Source organism: Protomyctophum parallelum (genome assembly GCF_964188405.1).
Source record: "Protomyctophum parallelum genome assembly, chromosome: 17".
Classification (NCBI taxonomy): domain Eukaryota; kingdom Metazoa; phylum Chordata; class Actinopteri; order Myctophiformes; family Myctophidae; genus Protomyctophum; species Protomyctophum parallelum.
This window is the reverse complement of record NC_139719.1, coordinates 14,068,934-14,090,115: the sequence shown is the minus strand read 5'-3', so window position 1 is coordinate 14,090,115 and position 21,182 is coordinate 14,068,934. Positions and strand designations below refer to the sequence as shown.

The 21,182-nt window shown below is 40.7% G+C and overlaps 1 protein-coding gene across 1 annotated transcript; it reads right to left on the bottom strand.

Moving 5' to 3' along the window:
• Window positions 1-2,500: 2,500 nt before the first annotated feature.
• On the bottom strand, window positions 2,501-13,314 carry tbata (thymus, brain and testes associated; the record flags this gene model as incomplete). Its single annotated transcript, XM_083787470.1, has 7 exons — window positions 2,501-2,564; window positions 3,716-3,881; window positions 4,224-4,305; window positions 7,892-8,047; window positions 8,544-8,629; window positions 9,669-9,833; window positions 13,206-13,314. The coding sequence occupies 7 exons, from the start codon at window positions 13,312-13,314 to the stop codon at window positions 2,501-2,503; spliced, it is 828 nt and encodes a 275-aa protein (XP_083643596.1).
• Between the last annotated feature and the right edge of the window lie 7,868 nt (window positions 13,315-21,182).

Here is a 21,182-nt window from a genome sequence, read left to right as displayed (position 1 = left end):
AGAGAGGACATGTATCGTTTTCTTGTTCTCAAAACATGAACTATGACGTTCCTTCCTTTCAGAGAACATCCCCAGTCTGATTCTCAAGAGCAAGACGATTTGATCTGAGTGTCCTTTATCGTTTAACAAAAGGCTCTTGTGAGACTGAGACGAGAGTGAGGACACAATGACCAGACAAAGAACGATTACCTCACTGGTGCCTCTCGAAGTGCAGGGTCCATGCAGGGACAAATTATTTTGATTACAGCTATATTATTTTAATGTTTTTTGTGTTCCAGGTAAATGCTTTTATTTAGACAGGCAGGCACAGTTTCAGATTCGTGCCGGGTCAGATCAGAAGCAGAAACTCATGACGACATTATGCAGATTTTCCTGTAAAAGCTGAAATGGAACAAACCACCATAAATAAAATAAGAAATGCTACAGACGAATCCATGGAGGGGTGCCCTGGGCGCAGTCATAGGTGGGGGTGCAGCATGACACCTCAGCATTGATTGCCTACAGCTGGCCTACAGGGTACCGCCCCATGGATTTGTCTATAGCAGTGGTTTTCAACCCTTTCATTTCAAGGCCCATTATGTACAGTAAAGATCTAGGACCAAAATGTAACTGTAATGGATCTGTAAGGGTCCATTTGGACATTCTCAGCTCTGTGGGTCGTTAGAATTAAAACGTTTGAGAACCACTGCATTTAATAGAGAGTTGAAAGAAAACAGGGGGAGTCTTTGATGTCCAATAGCGCCACCTGCCTGCCTGCCTGGGCTTAATTAAAGACTAATGAGCATACATCGAAAGCCGAATGGAACTTGAACAAAATAACTTATATAAACAAAACTAAAATTTAATTAACGTGTGCAACAAGCATAGATAATTTCATTACCTGGTTTGTCTAGACAGGAACTTGACTTGAGCGTTCTGCCAGAGCTGTAATAACAAGGCAAGCAAAGCGTGGTTAGGAATTTGATTGTGAACAATTAACCACTTTTAACCATTATTTTAAACATTTGCTGTTGAAAAATAGCAGTTTTACAAGCTACAAGCTCGTAGTGTGGCACTCACCACGCTACGAGCTTGTAGATCTGCTATTTTTGAAGAATCGTGAAAACGTGTGCAAATCTTTCAATATTATATTCTTTCCCAGTGAACGCTATTAACTCAAATCTTTGCTTCTGGGGTGTCCCTGGAACAACATATTTTGACATTGGCGTCTGTGGCCAATTACATATTATTCTGGGGGTCCTTGACATGAAATATAGTTTGGGAACCACTGATATAGAATCATAGGTTTTTCTGAAAACTGTCATGATTTAGAAGAAATTTGTACTCCCACAATTCCCTGCAATCTGTGGGCCCACTGGTGGGCCGTGAGGGTGTTGCAAGTGGCCTGGGCCCCCAAATAATTGTCAAAACACAATGATAATATAACACTAAAGCTGCATTATGTAACTTTTTTCTTCTAGCCCGGCTTTGAACCCGGTTTCCTGCACAATTACTGAAACTTTCACCATTGAGCTGACTACTTGTTCAGGGGGAAATGTAATCGTGTTAAGAGGTCAGATGATGGGTAGATGATGGGTGGGCGGCAAGCGCTTTCCAGATGTTCAAGAGGGCCGTGATCCAGAAGAGGCAACCGCTGGTCAATGTCAATTTCGTCGACTACTATGACGAAAAACGGTCGTCGGCTACTTTTTTTTTTCACAGAAGAAAGGCCTATTCATATTCCAGTTTTAGGTGATAAGGTGACCAGTGACCACCTGGTGGTTAGTAAAAATCACACCCGTGTGAAGTGAGGGGCGCTCTTATCATCATACATATGATGATAAGCAGCGGCGGTGGCTCAGGGGTAGAGTGGCCGGATGGTAACCGCAAGGTCGCCAGCTCGAACCCGGGCTCCCCCAGAGTTAGTGTCGAAGTGTCCTTGAGCAAGACACTGAACCCCTAATTGCTCCTGATGTGCTGGTTGGTGCCTTGCATGGTTTCCACCGCCATGTGTGAATGGGTGAATGTAATGCACAATCTCTATAAAGCGCCTTGGATAAAGGCGCTATATAAATGCACCATACATCATCTCATTCCGGCCAATCCCAATTTGCGTCTTCAATGTTTGTCTTTACACAAACCCTCAAAGCTGGACATAGGAGGAGCTATTAGCGAAACAGAGCGATGTGTTTTTGTGAGCGGTGAGTTGCTGCCACCCCGCTGTTGATGTCATGTTGTAGTTTTTACCTAAAACTGGAGTATGAATAGGCCTTAAGACTAAAACTATGGCTAAATATACTGACAATTTCATCAACAAATAAAAACTACTGGTAGACACTTACTGCAGATCATAATATACCCAGATCTCATTTCTTTAGGTTTCTTCAAATTCGCAGTTTTACTCAGAAAAAGCTTCCTTCATACCCCTACTTACCACCCAAAAATCAATTGGACATTATATTGGAATTTAGCCCCGCTGCGAAAAAAACGTTTGTCTGTGATTTACGATTTGATACGGGACCTAAAACCAGTAACCTGGGATAAGACAAAAGCTGCCTGGGAGAGAGATCTGGGTGTGGAGCTCCCTGAGGAGATGTGGGAGGACAGTCTACTACGTATTCACACCTCTTCAATGTGCATACGCCATGGTTTAATTCAATTTAAGATACTACATGTACGTACATCGACTCCACTATTCAGGGGATAAGCTGGCCAGGCTCTTTAACATGCCGGACCCTGCGGATGCCCAAGATGTGGCCAGACCCCAGCCTCGTTAGGCCACATGTTTTGGGCGTGTCCTTCCCTCACTACCGACTGGAAGTGAATATTTGACGTATTCTCTCATATGTGTGGAACAGTGGTGACCCCTTCTTTTCACACCGCCATTTTTGGCATAATTCCCCCAAACTGTACACTCACATCTCCACAAGCAAATGCTTTGGCATTTGCATCCCTATTAGCCCGTAGACTAATCCTCCTTAATTGGAAGTCCGATAAGGCACCTTCCTTTCAACAATGGCTGAAAGAAGTTCTATCATTCCTGCCTCTGGAAAAACGTAGACAGAGCCCAAAAAAACTTTGTCCTAGCTTGGAGTGCCTTTGTGGAGTTTGTTGAAGACTTTTCATTTCAGTGAACTGTAATCCGTACTGTGTCCGACTGTGCCCGACTATGTCCCTGTCTTGACCCCTTTTTTATCTATGATTGTCCGCTGCTTTGTCCCACCACTTTGTTTTTTTGTTTTAGCCTAGGGGGGAGGGGGAGGGGGGGGTCGTATATGTTTGTGTGTTTTGTGTCTTTTCTTACATACATGTGTAATGTAAAAATGACTAATGTAAAAATTTAATAACGAAGAAATGTAAAAATAAAGTTTACCAAAAAAAAAAAACTACTGGTAGACCAATGTTAGGGAGGGACTAGTGGAGAAGTAAGAGATTCAGTAGAACTAAAAGAGAAGTCATTTTATGTTTGGTTGTGTGCAGGTGTCATGATTGTGATCTACAAGCTCACAATGAGTCAGAGCGCAGAGCTTGTAGTGGTGCTATTTTTCAGCACACAGCTGTCAGGCATTTCAAGTTTTCAACGCCATCACTGTCGGCCAAAATACATTTTAGTCACCTCTAATCTTATGATATTTAGACTAAAACTAAACGGAATTACATTAAAAAAACGGTGACTATTAAACTAAATCAAAATCGTCTGTCAAAAATCACAACCGTGCCGCTGGTCCACTCTAACCTTGTGCTCTGTGGTTTCCTCCCTGGCGGTCCCTGTGCGTGCAGAGATGATGTGCATGGATCTTGAAGAACCTGCAGATGGTGGAAGTCCCGCTCCTCATCGTGGCCGCCAGAGGCCTTGATGTCCTCCAAGGCCTGTCGAATCATCCCCATCACCAGTTCTTTCTCTACGGACGACATCGTGAGGAGAATTCATCTTGTGAAGGTTTCTATAATTCAGTCTGTCATGTAGCATGTCTATATGGCATGGCATGTATTGTAGCATGGCATGTGTCATGGCATGTAGCATGGGGCATGGCATATAACAGCATGGCATATAGCATGGGGCATGACATATAGCATGGCATGTAGCATGGTGTAGACATGTGAGAGTGACCGTGACTTGTAGTGGCATTTCCAAACTAGTAAAATATAGAATATTTTCATGTTGTACTGTATACTGCATTTGTTTTTGAAACATGCTTTGGTTGATGTATTTGTTTGGGGGGTGGGTGTAGTATTTATTTTACCTCTTGGACCTGAAAGTAGAAGCCACCGCTGGACCAAAGACAAAGAGTCTGTCTGCAGGATCTGACACAGCAGCTCTAGGACCTGACGGGAGAGGAAAGGAGTGGAACCATAATGTGAACCGTGATGAAGTAACATTTTCATGTCAAGGACCCCCAAAATGACACTTATCAGCCAGTGGACCCCCATTTGAAGCGGGTATGCCAGGGACCCATGTATACTTTAAATGTTTCCCTTAAAAAACCTGCACCATCCGCATTATTTTTCACACAGATATAATTGATTTGCTAAATAGTTACTGTATCGATTTTAATTCATTTAATTGTATTGTGCCACCATGAATGAACCAATTTCATCCATGTATCGTATCATCATGTATTGTGATGCTGCTGCATATCGTATCGCTAATACAATATATCGTTACACCCTCACTAAGCCATGGGATTACATTACCGGCTTCCATATTTTCCACAAATGTAAGGAAAGGCTGCCAGATAATTATATGCAATGTCATTATGGATCCTTGAAGAGAATTGCTCTCCAATTTCAGATATTGCATAATTATCCGCTTCGACATACTTGACTTAAGCCCTTTGCTCCTCTAGGGTGCATATACTGTAGGCCGTTGACAAATGTCCTCCATTTCACTCTGCTTTTAGCCGTTCTTTCGAGATCTCTCCAGTTGAGCCCACTCTGCCATTTCTGCCTCGATACTTCTTCTCCAGCTGTTCCTGGGGCGACCTCGTTTCCTTTTACCTTGGGGGTTGCATTTCAGGGCTTGTCTGGTGATGTTTATCGCAGGTTTTCTGAGGGTGTGGCCAATCCAACTCCAACTTTCTTTCGGATCTGTAAGTCAATGGGATCCTGGCTTGTTCTTTTCCACAGGTCCACATTGCTTAGGCATGTAACGATACACTCAACTCACGATACGATACGATATGTATCACGATATGAGGTTCACGATACGATTTTCCACGATATTTTCAACACAATTATTTTCCAGACAAATGATTTATCTTCCCCCCAAGCTTTTTTCACAATTTTTATTTAACTACATTGCAAAAGTAGCATTACTTTTCATGTAAAATTACTTAATTTCTGTGCAACAACTGTAAACATGCTTTCATGTTTAAACCTAGTTAACATTTCTTCTTTTCTTTGATGGCATCTTAGGATAGATGTAGACCTATTTGACAGTGCAGAAACATAATTGCCTTCCTTGATGTATTAATGAGCATCAATAACGACCATCACCTGTGTCACAGACACATACAGCTCCCCTCTGCAGGCCTCTACTACTGAATGGAGTCTGTCTCATTTCTCTCCAAAAGCACATGAATATGATGGAATATGATTAGCTCACATTTCATATCACACACTAGCCCCCTAAAAAAATAAAAGTTATTATTATAATTTTTTTATCAATATACATTTTTAATAAATCAATACACATCGTCGGAATATAATATCGATATATATCGATATACGATATATCGTTACATGCCGATTCTCCTAAGGCATGTGTTTGTAAATGTCTGCAGCCTGTGTGTTGTAAGTGTTGTTGTCTCGGCTCCATACAGCAGCACCTGTTTCACACTGGAGTTGAAGATGCGCATTTTGGTGTTGATGGAGATGTTCTTTGAACGATGGTGATGCGTAGTGTTGCTATTTGGTCTGTGCATGAGCGATCTTTCCTGAAACCTACTTGCTGGTCCCGGAGCCTCTTGTCCACAGCTTCCTGGAGACGGTTAAGGATGATCCGATTGAAGATCTTACTGGGCACGGGTAAGGTGATCCCTCTGTAGTTGTTACATTTCCTTAGGTCACCCTTCTTTGGCAGTTTCACTATGTTACCCTCCGTCCATTCTGTGGGTGTATTTTCCTCATCCCAAATTATCCTAAAGAGGCTGTGGAGCATGTCAGTGGATGTGTTTATGTCCACTTTAAGGGCTTCAGGTGGAACATTGTCAGGGCCAGCAGCCTTGCCGGTTTTCTGTTACTTGATTGCAGCTTTTATTTCAGTTTTTGTTGGTATGTGACAATTGATTTGTAGTGGTATCCTGGCCTTAGGGATATCTGGCTGTTCTGCTGGTGGTGGTGGCCTGTTCAAAACCTCTTTGAAGTGCTCTATCCATCTTTCGAGCTGTTCCTCCGCTTCAAAAGAATCTGCTGGCCATGGTGACTGCTTCTATTGATGTATTCAGGGACCTCCATGTATTAAAAAGACATCCATTACTTTGTTCAAAAGTGCCTTGCATTACTTTAATTAACTCAATCATCTAGTCGTTGGAGATCTCTATTTGATATTCCACCATGTGGTAAATGTATTTCGAGAAAAGCATTTATTTATTTTTTATGTTTTTCTGTGGCTTTCGCCTTTATTTTATATTTTTTATAGAGGGATAGACAGTAGGCTGACAGGAAAAGTGGAGAGAGATGGGGGGTGACATGCAGTAAAGGCCGTCGGGATTGGGAGTCGACACACTGCCAGACTGGATTACCGTGCCTGGACCGCTGAGCCACAGCCCAGGCCGAAAAATGCATTTTGAATAATTTGCAAGAGACGTACTTGACTTCACCTGGGAATGTTTCAACCCTGAATTAACATGGAAACATTATAGACTTGTCTATCTTTCAAAAAGGACTGAAGAGGAAAGGGAATCTAATAGATATTTTTGACACCTTCCATAACCTGACACTTTTCCCATTTGTTTTGTTGTCGTTTATGTTTACATTACAACCAGAAACAGGGATGTATATGAAACAAGTGAAAAAATTGCTGATCTACAATCTCTCATGACCTTGTAGATCAGCTATTTTGTTGCCCTATTTTTGAAACTGTTAGAAAGTAAAAGGTCTGAATTCTGGGTTCCAAGAACCCCCTCTATTTGAAGCGTAGCCATAGCGTATATGGAAATAAATCCAGAACTTTTACAATACGTTAGATGGCACATCAAGGTTCACTTAGCTGCTATAAGCAATAATATGTCAAAAAAATTATGACTTTAAAAATTTTTTGGTATTCAGACAGCCAGCAATGAGTAAAACTCTCCCAAATAAATGTAGTCTCTGTGACAAATCTAGGATCCACAATCTGCATTCAAAGATGTTCCTAGTATAGCAGCTTTGTCATTGGTTGAAAAAAACTAGTGATGCACTGAATATTCGGCCAGAAAATATTCGGCAGAAAATGGCTAAAAATGCATTTTCAGCCTATTCGTTTCGGCCCGAATAGGCAGAAAATATATCACCGAATAGTGTATGCAATTAATGTATTCAAAAGAGCTGAATAAATGTCTTATGGACCCATAATAGTGATATATAATATTAATCATGTTCGGATATTCGGTATTCGGTTTTCGGCCCACTGTTTCCTATATTCGGTATTTGGTTTCGGCCAATAATTTCCCTTTCGGCACATCCCTAAAAAAACCCGGTGGAAATGACTAACCAATCAGGAAATAGACAGGCAAATTGACCAATGACAAAGCTTCTAGGAAAATCAAATTGCGGCCACTAGATGTGTCACAGAGACAAAACATTTTGGGAAGCGTTTTACCCATTGTTGGCTGTCTGAATACCAAAAAAAAAAAAAGTTCATTACAATTTTGACATATTATTGCTTATAGCAACTTTAAGTTGTGGTAAAGAGCCATTGAGTATATTTTACCATGAGTTCTTGGTCGTAGAGGGGCTGTGGGTAACCCAGGCGCTGAGAATGAGAGCGTCTCTGGTAAGCCTTGGTAGACGGAGGGAGGATCCGTCCAGTCTGAGTAGAGTACTGGGTCTTTCTCTGACCACCAAGTCCTTCCTCTGGCTGCTCCTCCTGGGCAACAGCACGCACAGAGATGTACACACTTCACAACTCATATTACCGTATATGGCCTATAGTAACAGTGCATGCTCACTCAGTGCACAAAGTGAGTTTGTGGGAAATGAAAGAATAATTATTTGTTGAAAACAGAACTTCAATTCTACTGTGTGATGGAAAAATATGAAAGTACTCTCAACATATTGAGACTACCGGTATTAAGACTATAAAGGCCCAGGCAACACATATGTGGATCTTTTGCTAAACGCACATTATTTTGTGCAGTTTTTGGAAAACGGATAAATAAGTGAAGATTTTTTTAAATGGAGCTGTGTGTCAACCACTGTAATCACAGGACACAGGTTCAATTCTCGTAGGAGAGTTATGTTGTGTCATTATGTTCATTCCGGTACGATTTATGTCAGCTTCCCTCCAAACTTAGTTTTTGTCTAAATATATCTAAATAAAGAATAGAAAAGGGTGCCTAGAGAATCTTGACTTCACTTACACATTTTCTGTCCTCCTTCGCTTGAGAAGACAGGCTGACTTTTGCAGCTAGTTCTTTCAGCTCGTCCTTCCAGGCTTCTGAGAGAAGTACTAAAAAAAGAATAATGTGAAAAATAAATTAAATGATTTTGCAGCTACAATAGTTATTTTAGTGAGGTTGCCATTTCAGCTCGAATACATTGGAAAAATAAGCTTTTCATAAAGATATTTGCCACTTCTGAGAAGTTAAGTATGGATGGAATAATTTATGTTTAAAACACATTGTATTGCTACTACGCTTGTAGATTGGCTATTTCCGAATAGAAGATGTGTATTATGACGGCCAGAGTGGAGTGTGGATGTGTGTGTTTTACACAAATCTTCTCTTCTGGGGTTCCCTGGCACAAACCCTTTTCAGATGGGGATCGGCAGCCAATTTGCTTGTACTGTACGTATAGTGTACCTCGGGTTTCTCAAAGTAGGTGCCAGTTTGAATAGATTGTAATTGTACCGTAATATATTATGACATAAATGTAAGGTGCTCAGCGTGTTCCCTCCCGTGTCATCAGTGCCCATACCCGAGGCGGGGTTGGCGAAAGGGCCTTTCTGTGTGGAGTTTGCATGTTCTCACCGTGTTTGCATGTTCTCACCGTGTCTACCCTCACAAAAACATGCAGTAATCCTGGTCTCTAAACTACCTCCCCCTGGGGCGCCTGATGGAGGGGAAAGGAACTGGTCGGAATAACGTGTTCCTTCCACGCGCTACGTCCAGCCGGGGAAATTCATCCCTGTCAGGTGAAAAGAAGCAGCTTGGACTCCTCATGCATAGAAGGAAGCATGAGGTCAGTCCGCTGCCCCCCCAGGTTGGCAGAGGGAGTGTAGCGCCAGGGATTACATTAGATAATTGACACTGTGATTGACAAATCAGAGTGCTCAGAGTGCGTCCACTAGGGAAAGCGACTCCACAAAACCATCTTTGAAAGTACCATAGTGTTAAGGCCTATTCATAGTCTGGATTTTCGGTGGTGAGGTGACCACCGAAAATCCAGACTATGTATGAGCCTTAACACTACTGTATGTACCATGCGATATTTACAGGGGTGACCTGAGCCAAAAGAGTTGGAGAACCTCTGCTGTACGTAACGTATACCTGCTCTGTTGTTACTCTTGCTTGCCAGTGTTAGAGCGGGCGGTGCAGCGCCGACGGCAGAGGCTGTAGTACTGAATACTTGGCTCTTAATGAGAGGATGAGGACACAGAGCCGTGGTGACACACCAGTCATCCTTCACCATGCACACCGGACTGCCGTTGAGACCTGCAACGCAAAACACAAACACCAGTGGTGTAAAGGCAGTGGTCCGGGGACCACCAGTGGTCCTTGAGGGCGATCCACGTGGTCCCCAGCTAAATGGAGTTTGTAACCTTAATGGACCCTTATTAGATCTTTAACTCTTGAGAGCGTAAAATGAAACCGAACGGACCCGTACTACATTATTGTTAAACTTATGTATTACTTAATTAAGTTAACTAGTCCTTACCCGTTCTGATATATTTCAACTTGTATAATATATTTGTGTGTGTGTGGTTTTTTTATGAATAAAAACAGCAGTATAACATTAAAGTATTCTTCCAAATGCATGGTAGGGAAACGTTTTCATGGCAAGAGCAAGGACCGCAACATTTACACTTATTAGCCCCAAGTATCAAGGACCCCCAGTTTGACATGCACCTATATATGGACAGTCGCACAGATCCAATTTGCAGGTGGATTTGCGTCCAAATGGAGTACTTTTCCCACCACCGACAAACACACATGGAACAGTTTCTGTTAAACCAATTAAGACCTCATATGAGGCTGATTACTGATCTTTCAAATAAGTTTTCTCACACTCAAGATCCAAATAAGTTCTCACACTCAAGATTAAAAAAATAATAATAATCTAAATTAGCAAATGTACAAGCTCGCAGCGCTGACAATCCTGACGAGCAGTTAGCAATTAGAAGTTGAGGGCATTACATTTTGGTTGACCTTGTGAAAATATTATATCTCTTTAACAGGCAAACATGCAAGCCATGATCAGACACATGATCACACCGCTTCTGCCCACTCTCCAGAATTGATTTTAAGATTATGTGTTTAGTTTTTCAAATCGATAAATGGTTTGCCGTCTCATTACCTCCTCCATGTGTACGCTGCAGGTCATATTGAGGTCATAACTGATCAGCTGAAACTGGTCTTCCCAAAAACGAGAGGCCAATGTGGAACAAAGTACCAACCCACCTCCCCCTCATGCACTTTAAAATCCCAACCTCCCTCTCATGCACTTTACAATCCCAACCTCCCTCTCATGCACTTTAAAATCCCAACCTCCCTCTCATGCACTTTAAAATCCCAACCTCCCTCTCATGCACTTTAAAATCCCAACCTCCCCCTCATGCACTTTAAAATCCCAACCTCTCTCTCATGCACTTTAAAATCCCAACCTCCCTCTCATGCACTTTAAAATCCCAACCTCCCTCTCATGCACTTTAAAATCCCAACCTCTCTCTCATGCACTTTAAAATCCCAACCTCCCCCTCATGCACTTTAAAATCCCAACCTCTCTCTCATGCACTTTAAAATCCCAACCTCCCTCTCATGCACTTTAAAATCCCAACCTCCCTCTCATGCACTTTAAAATCCCAACCTCTCTCTCATGCACTTTAAAATCCCAACCTCCCCCTCATGCACTTTAAAATCCCAACCTCCCTCTCATGCACTTTAAAATCCCAACCTCTCTCTCATGCACTTTAAAATCCCAACCTCCCTCTCATGCACTTTAAAATCCCAACCTCCCTCTCATGCACTTTAAAATCCCAACCTCCCTCTCATGCACTTTAAAATCCCAACCTTATGACCCACTATTGTACTTTAGCTTCTAATCCAGCATGAAGGTCCTGTGGTCTCTGTTTGGGTCTTGCATTGTTAGGAATCACTGGCTGTTGATGGCTGTGTTTTGTTTTTGTTCTTTTATTATCCCTTACTTTTTGACTATTTTTGTTTGCAATTTGTACAGTTATGTTGCGTTCAATAGTTCCATGTCCTTAGCTTAGTATTGTGTATTTGTTTTATGATTTTGTGCAGCACTTTGGTAGCCCTGTTTTCTTAAAATGTGCACTCTCACTTACTTTTTACTTAAAAAATAGCAGATATCCAAGCTCACAGCGCATCATTTCGTGCCGTGCTGCTATTTTTGAAATTTGTGCAAATCTTTAAATATATATATACGTATATAAAACAAATTAAGCAAACATTTTAACGCAGATCTTTGCTTCTGGGGGTCCCTGGAACAAACAAAAAAATAGATGGGGGTCTGTGGCCAACTACATATATATTTTGGGGATCCTTGACATTAAAACGTTTGAGAACCACTGATATAGCAACAGAAGCTTTTCGGAAAAGGATAGGATTTAGAAGACATTAAGTAGAATCTGACTCATGTCTAAATGGGTTAACAGCATAGAGACTATGTGTTGCACAATACTGAGGATATTTTTCCGTTCATAGAATGATTGGAATTGTAGTTTGAAAGGTCAAACATTCACTACAATCCCAATCAGTGGTTGCAATCAATCTAACAGAGAGGCTTTTACTGTGGTCTTAAGGCCATGCGAGGTGTTCACTCTTTGATTAGGCTCTCCTATACTCTACACTCCTATACACTAATGTTGCTAAATCACCATCAATAGTGAGCCTATACTGTACATGTAGATTAAAGCAATGTCGTCACATAACGGTTCTGGCTACTTTCAAAAAGAGATCTTTGCAATCATGAGTCAAGGAGCAGAAGAAAAAAAAACATCTCAGCAGGCTTAATCCCTCAAGACGTTTTAACTGAATGGGTTCCCTGCAGATGGCTTCAATCATTCTGAACATAGACATAAGAAATGATTGTCTGAAGAATGAGAGAGGTCATTTCAGGCCATTCCCATTTAGCAGACAATACTTTGTGACATTTCAACAACTCTCTTATGTAAGGTTTTTTCCCCTGCTAAGCCCCTACTGTTTGGTCTTCAGAAGGGTGTACTCGTGTAGCTGTAACCCACGACTCACCAGCCACCTCGTTTCACCCGACACATGCAGAAGAGCCAGGTGAAAACGCATGTGGAACTTTATGTTTTCCAGTTCAAATCTATACTGCTAAGCCTGGTAAACCATCAACGTTTTAATGTGAATTCAATGATGCGACCGGGATAGGTAACAGCAGGTATGGCAACTTCTGCTAATTGTCCACCCACCTGAACTGAAGCCTCGCCCACAGCTGTTGTTGTATGATAATGGGGGAGGGGTTAGAGTTATGATGTCATTAAAAGTGGTGTATTTTGACTGAGCCTTTTGACTCGTGTTTTTTGTGAGGGTACCCTAGGCCATCTTCCCGTGTCGCGGGAAGAGCATGCAAAAAAAAAAATTGCAAAATCGTGGGATAAGAATTATATATATGCGGGAAAAAAGGGACTCCTGCACATCCAAAAAGACCCGTGGGAGGTGCAAGTCTAGTTAACAGACATAAGTTGAAGCAGTAAGTTGTCCGTCTCTGTTCCCTGGAGTGTGCAGTCCCTTCCTTGGAAGGTTTATATATATATATATATATATATATATATATATATATATATATAAATATAAAGCATGGCCAGTAGGTCAGCTTACCTTGGAAATGTCTGACTCTGTGCGGATGAGGGTTGTGCCGAGAGAAGAAGGAGTGGTGGCTGAGGGAACCGAAACGGCCACTGCTCCTGGTCATCATCACGCTGGTCATTTCGCTGCTGAATGGCACTTGATTGCCATGATGACCCAGACTGCCCTTCCAGTCCCCCCCGGTGGTCCTTTGAGAATCTGGGCCATGTACCGTCCACATGTCAGCTAGAGCTAGGGCATGAAAAAATATAGAGTTTTGTTCCCTTTACCCTTGAACAAATAGGTAGGTAATAGGTAGGTAAATTGTACTTACCTGTAGGTAAGTACAATTTTGAGGTATTTGTACTTTACTTGAGTATTTCCAATTTCCAATACTTTACTTCTATTCCACTACATCTCAGAGGCAAATATTGTACTTTTCGCCCACTGCATTTATTTGAAAACTTTAGTTACTAGTTACTTTGATTATTATTACAAAACATACATTACAAACACTTCTACAAGCCGATGTACAAGCTCACAATGGGAACCTCATGTAATATTTTCTAGTCTATGGACTTTTAATTGTTTGTTCAGAGTACGATGTTTATTTAAAGAAGTGAGGTGGTCCTAACTTCACACAAGACAAATAACAGACAAATATCCGTTTGGGGACAACTATAACCCTTTTTTAAATGATATAATATAATGGCATGTGGTATATCAGGATCTTCCAAATCTAGAAGTTGTTGTATCCTACTGCAGAATAAACAAGAAAAAGAAAGACCTCGGGTAAAGAGAAGTTAGATCTAGATACGGCACAACGTCTTTTTCAGTATGCGAAATACGAATATTTATAAAAGTTGATGAACAGGATTGACAGGGGAAAAGCAAAGCTAGAATAAAGAAAACAATTAAAATAAAAAAGCGTAGCCACTGTACCTCAGATCAACAGTCTCCTGGATGCTTTAAGCAGCCTGTGCCTAAATGCAGTGTTTTCCCCATGTTGCTAAGAAACCTGCACTCAACAAGACAAAAATACAATCCCTTCACAATGGACGACTTTACAAGTTAATTTGTATGCCGGTTCACTCCGTCCGGGACCAATTACACACCGAACTGTGAATATAGTGTGTCTTATATAAACTTAATTGGCAGGCATCTATTCATACTGTACATACAGTTTAGCTCGTTTACCATTGAATAATGATGTGTTAATAGTGCCCGTAAAGTAACTAGATTGTTGGACACACTGACTTACAGTAGACCTATTTGTGTATCCCAAAGGTCAAATTATTAGCCTTCGTGATTTCTGGGGATAATCAAAAACAGATATCTAGAGGGTATACCCGGATGTTATGCGGGCCGGGAACGCCAAAAACCGACTTTCTGGCCTTGACAGCCCACACATCCAAACAGAAAAGCCCTGTCTGATTGCATTAAACAACGTTGAACGATGTTAAACTCACTTATCACTATACAACAGTAGCAGATCCACAAGCTCACAAAGTAGCTCATGATGTCGGCAGGATTCCTGGCAAAATAGCATCTGGGTTTAGTGGATTTACTGCTGATCAATGGAAAAAACGGACAACCATCTATTCACAAGGGCTTGATTGAAGTATAATATGTGGTCTTACTTTGTACATATTTGTATTATTATGTGTTCTAGAGTTATCTCACATGACAAAGTAGGAACAGCTGATGGCTACCTGGAGACATTTCTCTCTAAATTCGTTGTTTTGTATGGACGAAACAGCTGTACACCCAACATGCACCTGCACTTACATTTAAAAGACTGTCTATTTGATTATGAACCTGTCTATCCATGTTGTCATGCCAGATAGAAGCCTGAGGAAGGTCGCAAGACCGAAACGTTGCTCAATTAATAAAATTGCTCTGAACTAGCAAGTGGCAGTGTGCGGATGTCCCTTCTTCCACATTGTATACTCTTTGTCATCATCGCACCTGCTCCAAATTGCCTGCCGGGTGTGCGGAAGTCTTCTCTCTATAAGTCATGCCAGATACTAACATGGTTGAACCACTATATCTCCATTCCAAAATGATGTGCTGACAGATTGTGACAGAGAACTGTTGTTATCAATGTACAATCAAATGTACCAGTTTAATCTATGTATTTAGTTTGGTAAAGATTTTCACTAGAGTTAGATGTCTTGGAGTGACTTTTTCTGTTAAGAGTAGGGCTGACAGGTCTGCATGCAGTTTTGCTACAGTAGGTGGTGTTCTAGCAACTCCAGCTTTGAGGTACCGATTTTGGACCCAACTGCAGAGTTGCGTCCTGGCATTGTGAAAAAAAGATTCTGATTGTCAAAGTTAAGTCACGTACAGGCTGCTACTCATCAGCATTGACGGATTGTGCACCATCATTCCTACCGATTGAAAGAATAGATGTGTTTACAGTGCCACACCTGTACAGTTAAGCCAGATCAAAGAGAAAGTATCTGTAGTTATACCACTGTGCACAGCGGTTGAGATTTACCCCCCCCCCCTCTCTCTGGATAGAGAGAGATAACAAAAAGCTTCATACTGGAGGAAAATTATGAGATTATTAAAATGTTTATGTTTCATTTAATATTAACAGGCCTCACTAAAGCTAAAATCAAATCATGGAATCAGTAAATATTTATTAAAGTAGAGAAAATAACGTACACAGAGGCATCTTTCTCCCACGCGTGCATGCACTCTCTCTCTCTCTCCCCCCCCTCTCTCTCTCTCTCTCTCTCTCCCCCTCTCTCTCTCTCTCTCCCCCTCTCTCTCTCTCTCTCTCCCCCCCTCTCTCTCTCCCCCCCCTTCTTTCTCTCTGTCTGTCTGTCTGTCTGTCTGTCTGTCTGTCTGTCTGTCTGTCTGTCTCTCCCCCTCTCTCTCTCTCTCTCTCCCCCTCTCTCTCTCTCCCCCCCTCTCTGTCTGTCTGTCTGTCTGTCTGTCTGTCTGTCTGTCTGTCTGTCTGTCTGTCTGTCTGTCTGTCTGTCTGTCTGTCTGTCTGTCTGTCTGTCTCTCTCTCTGTCTCTCTCTCTCTCGTCCCCCTAAGCAGGTTAAACTGACCTCTGGACTATACAAATAAATGGCAGGGGAGGCACACATGTGGGTGCAGGGTACACATACACACACACACACACACACTAGTCTTATTAAAATACACACATACGGTAAAATATAATGACTGGCACTTTTAATTGAACACACCACATCTAAGGGGGCAGAGTCCGGACCAACACGACACTCCAAATGGGGGGATGGCCAAGCGCGCCCCTGAAGAAATGAACTCTGATTGGCTATATTGACAAACTTGTAAATAATATATATCTCTGTCGGCCCATGAAATGGTCACTCTCTCTCTCTCTCACCATGCCGTAATAAGAGGGTCCAGAAGTCTTCGGGTGTCTAATCGGGAGACTTCTGTCGGTAAACGGTATCATTGATTGTATACATCCATATTTGATTCATTATGATTGTATTAGGCTCAAATTATACTGTTGTAGCTATAGGACCAAACATAATTGTACATTAGTTAATAGGGCTTTGATTATTAAAACTTATAGATATTTATTATAACTCATTGGTTGTGTGTATTTCATTCCAGAGGTGTTTTTGGTACGAATTTTGTCATGGTCATGAAAATGAACGCGTATTAATCTCTGGTTTTCTGTCTACCTCCTTGGAGGTTGAAGGTGAATGGCCAGAGGTTAAAATCTTCCCTAGTTGGTGACCTTGCTGACGTGATTGTGGCGTGATTTGGACCAAAACCTCTGGAAGGCAGCAACAGACCAAAGAGGGTGGAGTGGACGTCTGGGAAACTCCGCCAGGTCGACGGTGGTCTTTTTTCCTGCAGACTAACTCAGAGCCTGGGGCCCCGGGCATACATAAGGTAAGCAGATATGCTATTTTTCTATCTGCTTATCATAATTGGATTTTTTGCTAAATTAATCTGAGTGAATCTGAGAGAAAACACACTACCGTTTTTCCAAAAGCATAGATGGCTAAAATAAGTACCATGCATACAAAAAGTCTGCAATTGGATATATACTAAATTCTATCTGAGTTGCAATAAATCAACTCCGGTTTACCAAAAGATTACAGTTTCAATTCTAAAAGAACAAATATGGATGACTAATATTCTGGTTAAATCAAAAGTAGTCATTAGCCAGGTTAATTTCCTGTAGAATAACACAAAGAGTAACAAAGAGTAACAAAAAACACCAGGGAGTGTCGAAAAAAGGGTAAAAAGGTCAAAGCCATACGGGGGGATGGTGATTATACTAGAAACATGGTTTTACAGGTTATCTAGTATATGGTTTAAAAATATCCTACACTAAGGGAGTGTGGGTGCTCATGTTAATAAAATCGGCTGAAGGCAGCCCAAAAATAAAAAACGTGAGTGGGTATATGAGATCTATTCAGCCTAGCTAAACTGTCTAAGGCTCTCATGATGAGCCCATAAGTTGACTTAAAGGGTTAAAGGGTCCTGCACCATAAAGAAGTATTGGAGCACTTGGAAAGAGCCAAGAATTGAAAAGTTAAAAGTAAAGGTATATTTAAGAAATGTAATATTGGCTTTGTTGTCATTACATGTAGAAACAGTAACTCTGGTGTGACGGAAAATTGCCGTCATATGTGTTGGTAACAGCATATGTGACTATAGCGGACTGACTATCATTTAAAACTGTATGTCATTCTCCACTATAGTTCAGAGGATAAGATGGAGAAACAGTAAACTCTGGTGTGACGGAAAATTGCCGTCATATATGTTGGTAACAGCGTATGTGGCTATAGCGGACTGACTATCATTTAAAACTGTAAGTCATTCACCACTATAGTTCAGAGGACAAGAATGGAACCCTAAAACTCTGGTGTGACGGATTGATTGCCGTCATATATGTGTGTTGCGCCGTTTGGTGTACCCCGTATGTGAATAGGATTTGACTGTATTTCCTCATCGTATGGGTTCGGTGGAATATTTTGGGGTTCGTGTGGTGGTCTAGCATTTGGTTGTAATATATATATATCATATAGTATAGAGTACCCATATTTGGCTATTATAAATACATCATACATAGTCCAGTGGTCATACTATATATTATCTAAAGTCTAAAGTACAACACCATAGATTTTCGGATATATAAATACATCAGTACTTTATTCTGTTAATAAAAGTACACTTCCATAGAGAACCACACGCTCTCCAGGTTTTCCCTGCCTGACCCAGGCGGTGGGAGGGTATATTCAGCCTCCGCGTAGTTCAGAGGACAAGAATGGAACACTAAAACTCTGGTGTGACGGAAAATTGCCGTCATATGTGTTGGTAACAGCACATGTGGCTATGTGAATAGGATTTGTATATTTATCCTCCATGTAGTTCAGAGAAACAAGAATTGTAACCCTAAACTCTGGTGTGACGGTTAATTACCGTCATCTACGTGGATAGCCAGCCTGGGCCACCCTGGAGGACTGTCTAAGTCTGATAGTTTGGCGTAGGTTTGGTGAACCTCGTAGGTGGCTATATATAGGGTTTGACTATATTTTCTAGGCTCGTCTGGGTTTGGTGGAATGTTTTGGGTTTCCAGATTTCTTCTGCCTGGCCCAGAGAGTGGGAAATTTTATGTTAAAACTGTCAAATATAGTTCAGAGATAAGAATTGTAAAAGCGGTCTCTAGTGTGACGTTGAATCAGTAACGTAATTATGTTCTAAACAAGCCACCTGGGGCTGTGATTACACATGCCCGTGGTGAACGTAGTGGTTATTTGAGTTGTGCATTTTTTCCTGGACTAGTGTCGGGCTGGTGTGTTGAGCCACGGTGCAGGGAATAAAATATTACAGTTGTAATTTAATAACTGTGTCCGGAGTAAATTTATTAGCTCAGCTGTAATATAGTAACTGTGTCCGGAGAAAAATTGAGAAACAAAGTATCAGTGTTAATTTAATAATTAAAACTAAAGTATGAGTGAGTATTCTTACTTAACTGCTGTACTCGAGTAGGCTAAAGTAGGAGTAAAAGTGTGATTGTGTAGTGTTTATTTAAGCTGCTGTACTCAAAAGTAAAGTAGGAGTAAAAGTATGATTGAGTATTTAGAGAACAGTGTAGTTTAGCATGAACTATAGAAGTCAGCTGGCTTTTTATTGGTCAGCATACAGTCAGGAGTTAAAAAATTAAAAATCAGGATGTAGGATTTAGGTTTCAGGATTAAAAATAAAAATAAAATGCAACTCTCTCTCTCTCTCTGTCTCTCTCTCAGTGTCTGGTGCAGTGCCAGTGGGAGAGGGCCAGAACGGCTAGCTCAGACTATTTGTTTAAAAAAAAATCAATAGTACTTTGAAATACTTATAGGTTAATACGGCACCACGGATACTTTTACTCAAGTATTTTTGGAAAATAATTGGTTTAAGAGAAAAAAAAGGTATTTACCGGCTCAAAATAGTAAAGTTAGGGTTTAGATATTAACTATTGGACAAATTTAAAGTTGATGGATTAAAATAAATCAGATTCTCTATAGATAATTATTATGAAATAAATGTATAAATGTATTTAAACTAAGGTCTAACTCAGAATAAATTGTGTGACAATATCTAATTATCCCTCATACCATTAGTAATATAAGGCATTGTGTTATGAAGATTTGGCCCTCTATCATTTACATAAATACAGTATATCTATATAGTCTGTGTCAAAAGCACAATAAATGGCTCATATACAAATTGACTAATAAGAATAACAGGATCTTTCATTTAACCCATTGGATGCTTTACTATAACGGTTTTAAGAAATAAAAATACTAACCTAGGTACCCTTATTCAAAAAGTAGGTCTCCCCAGGTAAAGTGAATTGTTACACGTGCTTAATTATATATTAAAATAAGTATAAAGAAAAATAGCCAATCTACAATCACTCATGTGTATAATGTTTATATATAGGATAATTAACCAGGTCCAGGCACTAGGGTTGCCTCCAAACATTAAAAGACTAAAGTAGATAAAAGTAAAACTGTGTGTCCATATTGTAAATCTGTGATGATATCATCTGTAACTGCACCAACAAAAGGTCCACAGGTCCAAAAGTGTCCACAGGCCTGATTATAAAGGTACGTGCACTGTTTCAGATAACCAATTTGACATCTGACAGGTCAGATTAGCCTTGAGCCACAATGATTTCACAAATAGACCCGCAAGAGGGAACACATTAAAGTTCAAAAGTACATATTTAGGAAAACTGCCAATACTAAAGTACAAAGTATAGGAATATTTCTCGCTCACATGTTTACATCAAAAAAGGCTGAATCATCAACAACTCAGTTCTCAGTTAGCCTATAAAAGTCAACGTGCGCACGGCACAATGAAAAGTGAAAAGACTATGTTGTGGTGACATGAACTTTGTGGCGACATAAACTCAGTGGGGACATGTGAAACTTTGGGGGGCATACAGCATGTGTCAACACAAAGATGAACATTGTACTTTTTCATCCTTCTCAGCAACAAGGAGTATCTTTCATCAAGTGGCTACAAGGCGTATCGGGCACCAGCACCACGGCCCAGTATACGATGTTGAGATGTGAACGTCAAATATTGCTGTTATCTGACCCTTTTTTAGGAAAAAATTGGAAATCTGGCAGTTTTGCTCATCAGCCCCATACACATAAATGTGCGCACGAGTGTGTGCACTAAGTAAACAGTAGATTAGCCATTTTTAGCTCAGGTTAATGACACTATGACACTAGAAGCTAGGTAGTAAGTAAGAAAAGAGAAATTCATTTTTAACGTAGCTTGTTTGTTGGTGCAGTTTTATGATGCTTTTTCAACCAGGTGTGGACCAATCAACTTGACCGGGAACTCCAAAACTCTACCACTATAGTATCAACAATAAAAATAATACAGTTGTGTGTGTGATCAATTTAAAGTAAGGAGTATGTGTATAATAATAAGTAACAATTTTACAGTATCTCTCCCTCATCCCAGGCTATTAGTTAAGTAAGTTAAGAAGATATAGTGTGTACTGTAAA